The sequence below is a fragment of the Bicyclus anynana genome, chromosome 13 (assembly GCF_947172395.1).
Source record: "Bicyclus anynana chromosome 13, ilBicAnyn1.1, whole genome shotgun sequence".
In the NCBI taxonomy this organism is placed as follows: Eukaryota; Metazoa; Arthropoda; class Insecta; order Lepidoptera; family Nymphalidae; genus Bicyclus; species Bicyclus anynana.
The window spans coordinates 5,571,117-5,584,279 of record NC_069095.1 but is presented as its reverse complement, the minus strand read 5'-3'; the positions used below and the strand labels follow the sequence as shown (position 1 = coordinate 5,584,279).

Below are 13,163 nucleotides of genomic sequence, written 5' to 3'. Positions count from 1 at the left end.
CGTAATTTGTGACCCCAGCGTCAATCGGCTATACGTGTATGCCCCGCCCATTGCTAAGTGGCATTCGGCAATGGATTCGAGTCGTAGACCTATTACGGTGTCTATGTAACTTTAATTTCAAGTTTTCGACTTTAATACCATCATTTCTAATAACCTGACGTTTCAAAAGCGTTTGTTAACTAAGTCTAATTAAAAAAAATAATTTTGACGTTGTTTTTTATGGTTCTTCTGCCGATCTCTTCGATTCTGATTCGATATTCTGAGCGCAGCTCGCTCCATCATTCGCTAAAGGACGTATGAGGCCCACAGTTGAAATGATAAAGGCTCGGATAAACACTCTTAATACGGGATAATCTTAATGTATAAATGCAAAAGGTAATTCATCAAGATATCTCGAAAACCGCTTGACGTAAAAAGATGAAATTTGGCAGGGAGGTAATCTACAGTTAGCAGGTCTACATCTGCTAAGAACGGATTTTGCAATAGGGCCAGATTAAAGAGGGCGGACGAAGTCGCGGGAAGTTGGTCATAAAAGTCTTTTAATATTCCAACGCCAAATCTAAGTTAATTTCACGTAAGCTTAGTTTACAACATAAGAAACGTCAAGTTAGACCATTTGTAGAGGCTCTACCAATGACTCAAACACTCGGAAGTCAGAAAAGTGTAATTGTAGTGCGAAGAAAACTGCTCATACCAGGCGCTTGTGCAAGTTCAACGCACAACTAATTGTTGACAATTATCCGGTAATCAACGAGATTGCTAAATATAGAGGAGCGTGCCACAACTGTATTGTTCGCAACACATGGAGCGGCCTTGGGTTACTACTTACAGTAGCACGCTACCTAACTGGGACAGTGCAGTGTGCCTAGTGGGAGTTTTCAATATTTTCATACTGTTACTATCACGTTGACGTAAACGCAAATTTCTATGGAATTGAAACAGTTGTGCAGTAGTGCCACTAGATGGTGCTGTTTCAATTCCTTAGAAATTCGCGTTTACGTTACGTGACACTAACAGTATCAAACAAAAATATAAATAGTTTTTTTTCAAATATCATAATCAGTTTGAATTCGGTGCCAAGCCGTTAGTAGTTAGTTAGCTTAAGTTTCTAATAAAATAATAATAATAATTTTTATGGTTTGTACAATTAATTTTGATGAATCGTCAAAATCATGTACTACCTAGTACATATATGTATAATGAATATTAATTAATAATTTTTTTACATTGACGAATCACTTCAAACTTAAACTTTTTAATGGAAACTATAAACTTTGTATGAGTCTGTACAAGCAGCGTGGTGAAGTCAGTGAAACCCATAAAAACCAAACGACACGCGTCTCCTTGACATCTGCATATAGAGACTTTTTTTATAATTTGTATTTCAAGATTTAACACTACCAAAAATAGCGAAAATTGATATCATTATAACCAATCCAAAAAAAACATATAAAAAAATATTCCATCTTATTTTTTTAAAGTGAACAGTTAGAAAGTTAGAAACATTAGACGCCATTTAATTTGAATAATACTGAAAATTACGCTTCGTGTCGTACTGACTCAAAATGTATTAGCTTTTGAATTTTGTATTTGGAAAGTCTACGACACCGTCGTGCTCTGTAGTAGAAAATATTCTTAATTTTCCTGGTTGGATTCGTCCAAAATTCTCTAGAACTTGTACAGTAAAAAATAAAATAGTAATAGAGTTGTTTGTATGTAACAGTTAACAGGTCGTCTGTTTTGTTTTTTGAACGTTTTTTGCGAGCGTGTGAGCGGAACCAGCGGTCCTCGCGCACTTGTGTGGGTGCGCGTAATGCGATAGTTTGAGGTTCACTTTTTGGGATTTCTCAACGCAACACGGTATAATTAAGTCAGATTATTTATATAATTTAGAACAAGCTGAGAAAAACATGTAGGATAGGTAGCTATATCAGCTTCTTTGGTTATTATTGGTTTATCGTTACACCCGTATAGTTCCCGTTCCCGTGGGAATATAGGTTAATATAACCTTTAACACACCAAAATAACGAGCTAAACTAATTTGTAAAATCGGTTCAGTAAATCCAGAAATTACCCAATATCACAACTACATACAATACCACAAACTTTACTTTTTATAATATTAGTCAAGCTTAGGAAAACATGAGAACTGCATTTAAAAATAATTATGTAAATATAACTTACAACGTCTGTTTTATTTTAATTTATAATGAAGATGCGTTACTGCTTACTACTAAAACTTTTTAAATAGTTTTACACTTATTACACTACCTAATCGAAGCGTAGGTACTTGTACCTAATCGAAATAAACAATGGCATTCTTTGATTTCATTTCGAGATAATTATTATAATAATAAGGATTAGTTGATTTAGCTATTTAAATGATCTCATGTACGAGTATACTCTATACTAATATTATAAAGTGGTAAAGTTTGTGGTGTTGTAGGGGATAATAACTGAATTTACAGAATTTTTTGAAAAAACATTTTTGGGCTTCCTTCCCAAAAAATATTTTTGGCTTCCTTCACATAGTGTGTGACAGTGATTGTATGTATCACTATCGATATTTTTGCATTATAATGCTGGGGCCACACGAAGGGAAAACGTAAATGCCCGTCAGGCGTTAATTAAGGCATTAGGTATTGCCTTATTGCAGGTACCACACATGAAAGTCTTAACGTTAATGATATACCGACACTAGAGCTATCGCTTAACGTCTAACGCCATTCTTAATGCGGATGAAAATTAACGCGTTAAATCATGGCTACACTACGGTTTAACGCCTTAATTCTCGGCGTTTCCCGTTAGTGTGGCCCCAGCATAAAAGTTTAATTTGATCTACGAAACTCTTGGCCGGGTTTTTATACATATAAATGTTATAACATTCCTACACATCCTGCAAATTGCAATCTATCACGGGCTAAACGATCGCGTCCTAATGTCGCACACGCACGCTTCGTTGCGCACGCGCGCACACCGGATGCGATCAGGTTGGTGTCCGGGGGATATTCGACTCGGTTATTATCAAAAATGTTACCTGTTGTAGGACATCACTGATTACATCCGATTTGTTTTTAATTTTAAACACGCTTAAATTAGTTTCACTTGTAACCAACTACAAGTACTCGTATGTGTGTAAGAAAATTTTGGAATCTTAATTTGACTCTTTTCCCGGTCTTCGATTAGGATAAATTTTGCACACGCTCTGATGACAATACATGACTAGATACGAAACGTTATTACAAATCCAATATGGCGTCCTCCCCAAGATGGTAGATTGGCTAATTGAAATGCACCTCCATGATATGGGTATCAAATGAAAGGGTTTGCTGTCAGAAAAAAGTACACTTCTAATTTTAGTGCGTGCTAGAAGCGTGTTTTTTAGTTTTTTAAACTGTTATTGTTACTTTCAGAACCGAACGGGTGACGGCCATTTTGATGTGAGCTGCGGATCCGACTGCAGTGTCCAGCAGGTATGTTTTCTATGATTTTTAATATATCCTATGAGCTAGAGACTAGACAATTATTTAATTGAAAAACAAAATAACAAGAAGACATTCACACACGCCAGGCTATAGAGTTCTTTGACGCAATTGAGAATGAATTCGTAGAACGCGAGCCTATTGTTCTGACATTCCTCGTTTTATAAAAGCCTGATAGTTTGTACTTTAAGAGGTAGCAGGTTTCAAGGGCCCATACCTTCAACCTCAACTGTCCAAATCTAAATGTTGCCAGTTTAAACTGTGATACTTAATTACTCTTTAAAATAGACTTAAGGTAACTTGTTAGTATGCTAAAAGAGCAACAGGGGTTTACTTATCCACTACGCCATAGGAACTACGGTGTAGAGTGTAGACAGTAATTATATATATATATTTTTTATTCTTTACAAGTTAGCCCTTGACTATAATCTCACCTGATGGTAAGTGATGATGCAGTCTAAGATGGAAGCGGGCTAACTTGTTAGGAGGAGGATGAAAATCCACACCCCTAATGGTTTCTACACGGCATCGTACCGGAACGCTAAATCGCTTGGCAGTACGTCTTTGCCGGTAGGGTGGTAACTAGCCACGGCCGAAGCCTCCCACCAGCCAGACCTGGACTAATTACGAAAATCTCAATCTGCCCAGCCGGGGATCGAACCCATGACCTGCGTTTTGTAAATCCACCGCGTATACCACTGCGCCACGGAGGCTGTCAATATAGAGAGAAACACACGCTTTATTTCCTATTTTAGAGTTTCTTAATGAATTTTAGATAGTGCCGACAAATAAATTGCATAGATGTTTAAATTGTTGTGGTAGGTCCGTGCAGTGTGAGCGTTGGTTAGTTAGGTTTGACTTATTATTAATATCGCCATTATCTAATGATTATCATACGTTTCGGAAGAGCTTGTAAACTAAGCCTAATTGAAATAAATGAATATTGATTTAATTTACCAGAAGCGCTTAGCTGTGTTCTGTGTTATTATCTGTGTTTTGGTCATTGAATTACTATGTACTATAATTCAATGGTCTTAGTACTATTGTACGAGTATCTTGGTACATTGACGTATTATAAAGATTGTCTACGAGGATCTTTTATTAAAATTACAATAGTAGGGGAGCCGATGAGGAGATTTTGGGATTTACTCGAGCGCGGCAGTTGAACTTAACCTAAGGGAGGTTATTTTGCATGTTGTTGAATATTTCCACCAGATAAAGTCATTAATATTCGTGGGTAGGTTACGTTAATGGCAAACCTAAAAACCATTTACGTAGGTACGTCAGAAATACTCAACCAGCTGGCCTATTTCCTATTATGGTTTTTATTATCAACCCATCAAAATTAAAAACTAATCATTTGACAAAATGTCATCCACATACTATGATACAAATTACAAAATGTCATTCGGTACTTACGGTGGATATCATATACTATGTAGATGACACTTTGTTGACCACTTCAATAAGTGGATAATAAAGACCAAAATAGTGAATTAATCCACAGAACTGAGCACGTCAGATTTAGGTAAGGTGGTTATTAGTTTACATGCAACTAGGGACATTAACATTGTAGAGTTCATATTAATATCAATTATTTATTACTTTGACATCAACTGTTTACTAAGATTTAATTACCAAGACGCATATCAATTTTATTTATGCTCAAAATACGCGTGTTACTAAGAACTACAGTACTATAGGTACAAGTAGGTATTATACTTATTATTGTGGTTGATACTACACAAACAAATCGTAAAATTCTATTCGAAGCCGATAAGTTGTTTTTTTATTATTATCGTTTTTTATATTTGTTTATTTTTATCGTGTTGCGTATTACTAAAACCATATCAGAATAATGTTATTCTTTACCGGAAATCACTTTTTAAGGTTCTTAATTACTGGACTATTCAAAGTGTTTCGTAATGATATTGTACAATTTTACAGATTACAATACATACTGGTAATACAGTAGTATATGTAATAAGACTGTTAAAGATTTGTTACGTAGATTTTTTATATGAAATATAACTTTAGGCTATTCACTTAATACCTGGATCACAAGTTTTTATTTATAACGACTGGTGAAGCATAAAAACTCGATTTCCGTTTTTTTTAAATATTTGCCATATCTTTTGTAAATGATCAATATTCCCGTTCTGTTCAAATTAGTCGAAAGGACTGTGTCTTAAGAGTGATTAGTATTAATAGTCCAATAATGAGATCGAACCCATAACCTCGGTGTTGAGTCCGACACCTTTACCATAGAGGGTATTGTACTGTTCTATTATTAATTAAGCCCTTAAACAAATAGGTTCAGGTATTTACCCACGTGCTAAGTGCGTGATTCTTTTTCTAGGTGGGTACAATGACAAATTCAGATTTATAATCACATTGTTTTGATACACAGTTGATACGCAAAATAAGCGGTCAAGTGTCAAGTCACGCATTAGGGTTCCGCTCCTAATCATCATGATAATAAATATTCTAATTTATGTTCTGACCACACCTAGATGACAAGTTAGAAATATATAAGCATTCTTTGTTATTAATGTGTTTATATTTTTCACTTTTTCACATTTTCCGTTTACTTTCCTAAGTAAACTTAGTCCTTATTTGATTTAAATAAAAACAGTGTGACCCACAAATCAGACTTAACAGTAAAAAAATCTTTACAATAATAGGTTTGGCAAGTGTAAGAATTCCGTGTTTGAATGTCGATCCCTAAAAGTTTTGTAGTTAATCATTTGTACAATTATTATTAACTACATACAAATTATATAAATATAACAGAGGCACCCAAGGGTACTCGAATAAGAATCGCGGTTACCATACAGAAATAATTATAAACCTATCTTACGTTTATAATTACTAACAGATAACTTAAGTCGCATCAAGTCAACCTTTAACCTGTTTTGCGAGATATGGGGCCTTTAATGAATAGTGGTCAAAAACATTTGATAAATTTGCACATTAAGATTGTTAATATTTATAACGCGACACTCCAAAATAACTAAGATGTCTAAATGACTTGGCAACTGTATACAAAATAGCAACAAGGCCAATTTTGTTGCAAATTATAGGTGAACGAATGTCAACGATATTTTTATTATTAATAATATGGGAGCCGAAGAGGGGATTTCGTGATTCACTCGAACAAAGCAGATAAAACACCTTGCAACATGTATGTTCTTAAGTGCCAAGTAAAAGCGAATAGGTGGTTGACTTTAGGGCTATCAAAAAAAAATGTCAACTTAAAGTAATAAATCCGTAGACAATCCGAAATGTTAAACTCTATCGTCGTGTCACAACTGAAACCAGTAATGTGTGTTGTACTTAATCTAATAGGTCCCCATGACGCTAGAGTACACCTACAATTAGCATCATGGGCTCCTCTACTATTACTATTTTTTCCATAAAAATTAAAATATTTGTATAGAGCAAGTTCTTTGGAAGTTAGCCACAACGCAACTTTTAGATTGAGAGTCTGCGATGACCAGACCTTCGTTATTTCATAAAATATGCTGAAAGTTTGTCAGCTTATCGTTCGTGTCGTTTCGTTTATAACATAACGAAGATCTGATCCTAACTGGCTCGACCATCGAATTCATCAAAGACTAAATCAATTTTGGATCTATTAAAATGAAAATTCTAAGGACTTGTATGCCTAGTGAAAGTAGTTTTGAAGTTTGTCAGTATCTATTAAAATTGAAATTCTAAGGCCTACCGAGAGAACTTACTTTTTAAGTTGCTACAACTAAAATAGACACATTGAAATTTTTAATTGTAAAAATAAATAAAAATATTTTTTTTTAATTTCAAAACAAGAGGCTTGCCCTCCTACTTAATTTATCTGGTTTTAATCTAAACCTACGTTAGCTTGTTGTAACAGGTTTAATTCAAACAAACTGAACTAGAGCGTAACTCTATTGTCTACTTTGTTACTGCATCTAGCATCTACATAATCCTACTGTTATCAAGATATTATAAACACGAAAGTTTGTATGGATGTTTGTTACTCTTTAACGTCGCGATTATTGAACTGAAACTGATTAAGATAGAATTTGGAATGAAGATAGATTATGTCCTGGATTAACACATAGGCTACTTTTTGATCCGAAAAAAAAACAGTTCCTGCGAAATTTTCGAAATATTGATAGTTTCCTACTTTCTACTAATATTATATACGCCATGGAACTGGAATGGAATTATTAAACTGATTAAGCTGGATTTTGGAGATAGATTAAGCATGCCCTGAATTAACACATTGGCTAATTTTTAATCTGAAAAAAAAAACCAATTTTTGATCTGAAAAAAAAACCTTTAGTTTCTGAGAGATTTTCGAAATACTGATAGTTTCCTGCTCCCTACTAATATTATAAACACAACAGTTTGCATGGATGTTTGTTACTCTTTAACGTCGCGACTATTGAATCGATTTAGCTGAAATTTAGAATGGAGATAAATTATGTCCTGGATTATACCTACACATATACGGTTCAAAGAAACCATAATTCCTCCGAGAAGTGCAAAAAACCGATTGTACTGCTAGTATTGTACTACTCTTTCACATAAAAACTACTCACTGGATTTGGCTGTTATTTGTTAACAATTTGTGGAAATAATCACGTGGATGAAGTCGCGGGCATCAGCTAGCCTGTATACCTACATATCTTTACGATTTTTTGACGACCTCTCTTGCTATACCTACTTAACAAATGTATTCATGTAACTCTTAATTTAATATCACCGCATAATAAAACAATTCAGAACTAATTTTAACTAATCGTAATAACGTTATCCGTCATTTTTAGGACACGTAAATTGACACAAAACGGCTTGTTCCCCCAAACTTTGAGAGTTACTACTGGTTAATGTCAAAATTATCGGTCGCGTCCAATTTATGCGCCTGCGCAACGCAAAAACTCTCAAGTGGCGAGACGGGGTGGAGCGCACCCCTCGTACAGCAAATTAAGTCAATTGACTTGTTTCCATATATTTTTAGTAACAATAATATGTATGACTTTATAGCGGCATTCAATTTTGGTATAACATTAATTGACTGCAATGCCCTCATGCTATGAAACTTTGAATATTTAACCATGAGGTAAATTGATTTATTTATTTGGAGTTTTAGCACCTATAAAATGGCGGATATCTCGCACACGTGAAAGATCGATTTATTATTGTTAAATCACTTAATTTAGTTGCAAGATTAAATAAGTAGATGAATATTTGTAATAAAGTTTACCTAGACCTAGTGGACCTAGGCCGATTTTTATTAGGGTTCCGTAGTCAACAACAACTCTATAGTTTCGCCATGTCCGTCTGTTTTTTGTCTGTCCGCGGCTTAGCTCAAAGACTGTTACTACTAGAAAGCTATAATTTAACATGAGTATGTATATTAGATAGCTGCTGAGAATACTAGAGAGCTGTGATAGCCCAGTGGATATGACCTCTGCCTCCGATTCCGGAGGGTGTGGGTTCGAATCCCGCCTGGGGCATGCACCTCCAACTTTTCAGTTGTGTGCATTTTGAGAAATTAAATATCACGTGTCTCAAACGGTGAAGGAAAAACATCGTGAGGAAACCTGCATACCAGAGAATTTTTCTTAATTCTCAGCGTGTGTGAAGTCCGCCAATCCGCATTGGGCCAGCGTGGTGGACTAAAGCCTAACCCCTCTCATTCTGAGAGGAGACTTAAGCTTAGCAGTGAGCCGAATATGGGTTGATAATGATGATGATGAACGAAGTATACATTTACCTAGGCCCGCTTAAAACCCTTTTTTATTAGGGTTCCGTAGTCAACAAGGAAACCTTAGAGCTTGTCTGTCTGTCCGCGGTTTAGCTCAAAGTCTATTACTAATAGAAAGCTACAATTTAGCATGAGTATGTACTTTGTAAACATTGGTGTTTTTACACTTTAATAATATAGCACGAACACATCTCTCGTTTATACTTTTATACAAAAAAAAAACATACAGCGGAACGTAGAACCTCCTCCTTTTTGGAAGTCGGTTAAAAAGCGCATATTTAGCTGTGCTAACAGGGTATCCGTTAATGTTGTACTTTAAGGTTAAAGTTAAAGTTAAAAACCCCAGACACTCGTATATCAATCGTCAGTGCACGAAAGGTGTAAAGGACGAAACGCATTCCCCGCGAAGTAGACGTACCTGTTTACGTAGTTACGGATACGACTGGTTTGTGTTTACATCGCATTGCGATTAGTTCCTGTTGCATTCGTTAACGAACACTATCCTCAATACTTTTGGTTTACAGAAATAGTAATAACACTTTCATCCCTGGAAGTTTTTGGAAAAACAACAGAACAACTATAAAGGAAATGTTTTTCTTTGGCTTTTCAACGTTACCGTCACAGTTTTATTGAACTTTATCTAACATCACAATAGAAGCGTTTTTACTTTCGGCACTAGACCAAATTCAACTTTTCGAGGCTCCTTTCCCAGTTATTTAACGTTAAAAATCGCTGAATGTTGAGGTCCCTCGCAGGAAGAGTGAACGTCCATCGCCTGATAATGATAAATTTATGAGAATATTATTTAAATAATTGCCAATCAAATGATGATAAAAATTGATTGATAGATATACTTTATTTGCACATCACACTGACAAAAACAAGAAAAATAAAAACATATTATGAAGAGATCAGCATACAAACCTATGGCCACAGTAAAGATGCTATGGCTAAGTAGCGATTTCTTCCTTCCAACCTTCAGTTACAAATTTTGTAGACAAACACAAATTATAAACATATCTGCGAGGCTCGACTCGAATCGCTGATATTTATGCCACTATACTCCAGTCTTTCTTGATGAATGCTGTTTACCAACAAACAAATTAGAAATAAAGGTAGAAAATATTTTAAATTATGTATGGTTTGTTTATAAAATGTTATTTAAAATATATTAGCCATATCTAATTGTTCTAAGCTTATTATTCTAATTTATATTCATTAATTTAAGAACAAGTTAATTATAATTATTATTAGTTGTGAAATGACTAGTGATTTAAACCCTCATTTGTAATATGTTTGTTGGTAAACAGTACTCATCAAGAAAGGCTGTAGTATAGACTCCGCGCCACAAAAGAAGTCCCGCGGCAAAAATCTGCACAAATTACAGTAAGACCTCCATTACCAAATGACAATGAGTGTCATTATTAACGCCGCGTCTACGGGATTTGTTTAGTGGCGCGGAGTATAATGATTAATGGTCTCGAACCTTAATCAATACCAACACTGGTGGTTTTTTGCTTAACATTAGATGGGCTTTCTGCTTGTCCTTGCAACTAGCTATTGAAAAGGTATTGAACCCTATAGGGATGGGACAATTATCGGGTTATTGACTCATGGGCCCCGGCTATCCGGTGGTGGTCATCCACCATGCCGCGCGGGTCGTGAGAGTCGACGCCGCGCGCCGGATGGGCGCAGGAAGGAAGCTGCTAGTTGCCAGCCGACTCCCCTCGGATCTATTTTAGAGTACCTCCAGTTCAATCCATACAACGCAATTCTGTATAGATTTCGTATGCTATTGCATTTGGCTAGACGAACAGTCTTAATTTGTTATCTCTACTAATTTATACAAAACTGAAGAGTTTGTTTGTTTGGTTGAACGCGCTAATCTCAGGAACTAATAGTCTGATTTTAAAAATTCTTTCAGAGTTAGATAGCCCATTTATCGAGGAAGGCTACATGATATATATTATCCTCGTATTCTTACGGGAACGGGAACCATGCGGGTGAAACCGCGCGGCGTCAGCTAGTCTATACTAATATTATAAAGCTGAAGAGTTTATTTGTTTGGTTGAACGCGCTAATCTCAGGAACTACTGTTCCGATTTGAAAAATTATTTCAGTGATAGCTCATTTATCGAATAAGGCTATAGGCTATATATTATACCCGTATTCCAACGGGAACGGGAACGGGTGAAACCGCGCGGCGTCAGCTAGTGTTATATAATAGCTACATCAACAAACATTTCTACTAATCTTATAAAACTTAAAGTTTCTATGTTTGTAGAATGTAAATAATGATTTGGTTAAAACTGATTTGGATGAGATTTACCACGGATAACTTTTAACTTGCTAGATATAAATTTCAACTAATATTAGATATTTTTTAAATAATAATAAATATATTTCTTTTCTATTAAAGCTTACGAAGAAATTTACCTGTATTCCATATAATCTAACTGGACGAAAGAGCAGGGGGTTAGGGTTAGAGGTTTGTCGTTAAAAAATAAATTGGAGGGGTGAACTGAAAACATGAAACATAAAGCTGTTTATATTTCTAATTCATCAAGGTCTTGATTCATCATAATCACACTCACTTATCATAAGGTAAGATATTTAAGTCAAGCACATACCTAACTCATATAAGAAAATCAACATCATTATGAAACGTCTGAGTAAAGTATAAACTTAAAACAGTGAATCGCAACATTTTCAGCGGATATAATTTAGTTCTAAAATACTCGAACATTCTCATAACTATTTTGTGAGTGATAAATATGCAAATTACTTGCTTAAACAATTATTATCACACTAGCTGACGTCGCGCGGTTTCACCCGCGTGGTTCCCGTTCCCGTGGGAATATGGGGATAATATATAGCCTATAGCCTTCCTCAATAAATGGGCTATCTAACACTGAAAGAATTTTTCAAATTGGACCTGTAGTTCCTGAGATTATCGCGTTCAATCAAACAAACAAACAAACAAACAAACAAACTCTTCAGCTTTATTATATTAGTATAGATGTGAAATATCAAGTTTCATAATAACAAAGTTAATGACGTGTACTGAAGCATGCCGACTGTTCCAATAGAATGTTTAGGAATGCTGCCACGGTACAGTGAGCTTGGTAACGACGAATCGGAAGTGAGTGGGGAAGTTCCAATGCATTGTATTTATGCTTTATTTTTAATCGATCAACTTAAAAGCCTTAATACAAGGATATTTTATATTATAGATATGTTACGTGCCTACAAAATCACTGCAAAAAATGATCTTTAATTTAGCTACTCCACTAAACGCACACATGCACAATTTTGTGTTTTATTTTCAATATATATTTAAGTATATATAGTTTTTATATTTTCTGGACATACTACTCGACATTGTAGACAATATTTAGGTAGCACTAGTGCCCTATCTCTAATTTAAAACATCGTTCCTCAATAGCTGGACATAGGAATCAATACCTATAAGTAATGTGTTGGATACCCATTCGATGGTCTTTCTAATATACCTACCTAAAATAATGCTAGAGATATTTGATAGAAAAGGTAGAAAATTTGTTTATTCGACACACAATACACAGAAGACAACAAACATATCAAAAAATTAAACTAAAATTGGAAGATATTAAATAAACAAAAATATTCTGTGTACTACTTAGCATGTGCTACACTAGTGGTGGATCCACCAGCGCAGCGCTGGTCTTCCGTGGAGCCATGTGGTGATATTATATTTATATTTAATCTGATATATTATATTTATATTTAATATACTTTTATATTTAATCTACTTACTGCACGTCCGCATTAGTCCAAACAGCAAAAAGCTTTGTCACACAACCGTTTCCTCCGCTTGCAGCCAAGAGACTAATATAGATAGTGTAATCTTTGGGCCGAATTGAATGTCATGCCCTACCCTCCATATC

General features: G+C 35.1%; 1 protein-coding gene across 4 annotated transcripts in view; it reads left to right on the top strand.

Annotated features, from left to right (window-relative positions):
• The window catches only part of LOC112046147 (proto-oncogene tyrosine-protein kinase ROS), a 54,273-nt gene that overhangs the window by 1,072 nt on the left and 40,038 nt on the right, over positions 1-13,163 (top strand). For all 4 annotated transcript variants that reach the window (XR_008251350.1, XR_008251351.1, XR_008251352.1 and 1 more), the window contains exon 2: positions 3,414-3,473. Coding sequence is in view for 1 of the 4 variants with exons in the window: in XM_024082664.2 (XP_023938432.2) it covers positions 3,414-3,473 (60 nt within the window). In the remaining 3 variants the exon portion in view is untranslated. The remainder of the gene's footprint in view (positions 1-3,413; positions 3,474-13,163) is intronic.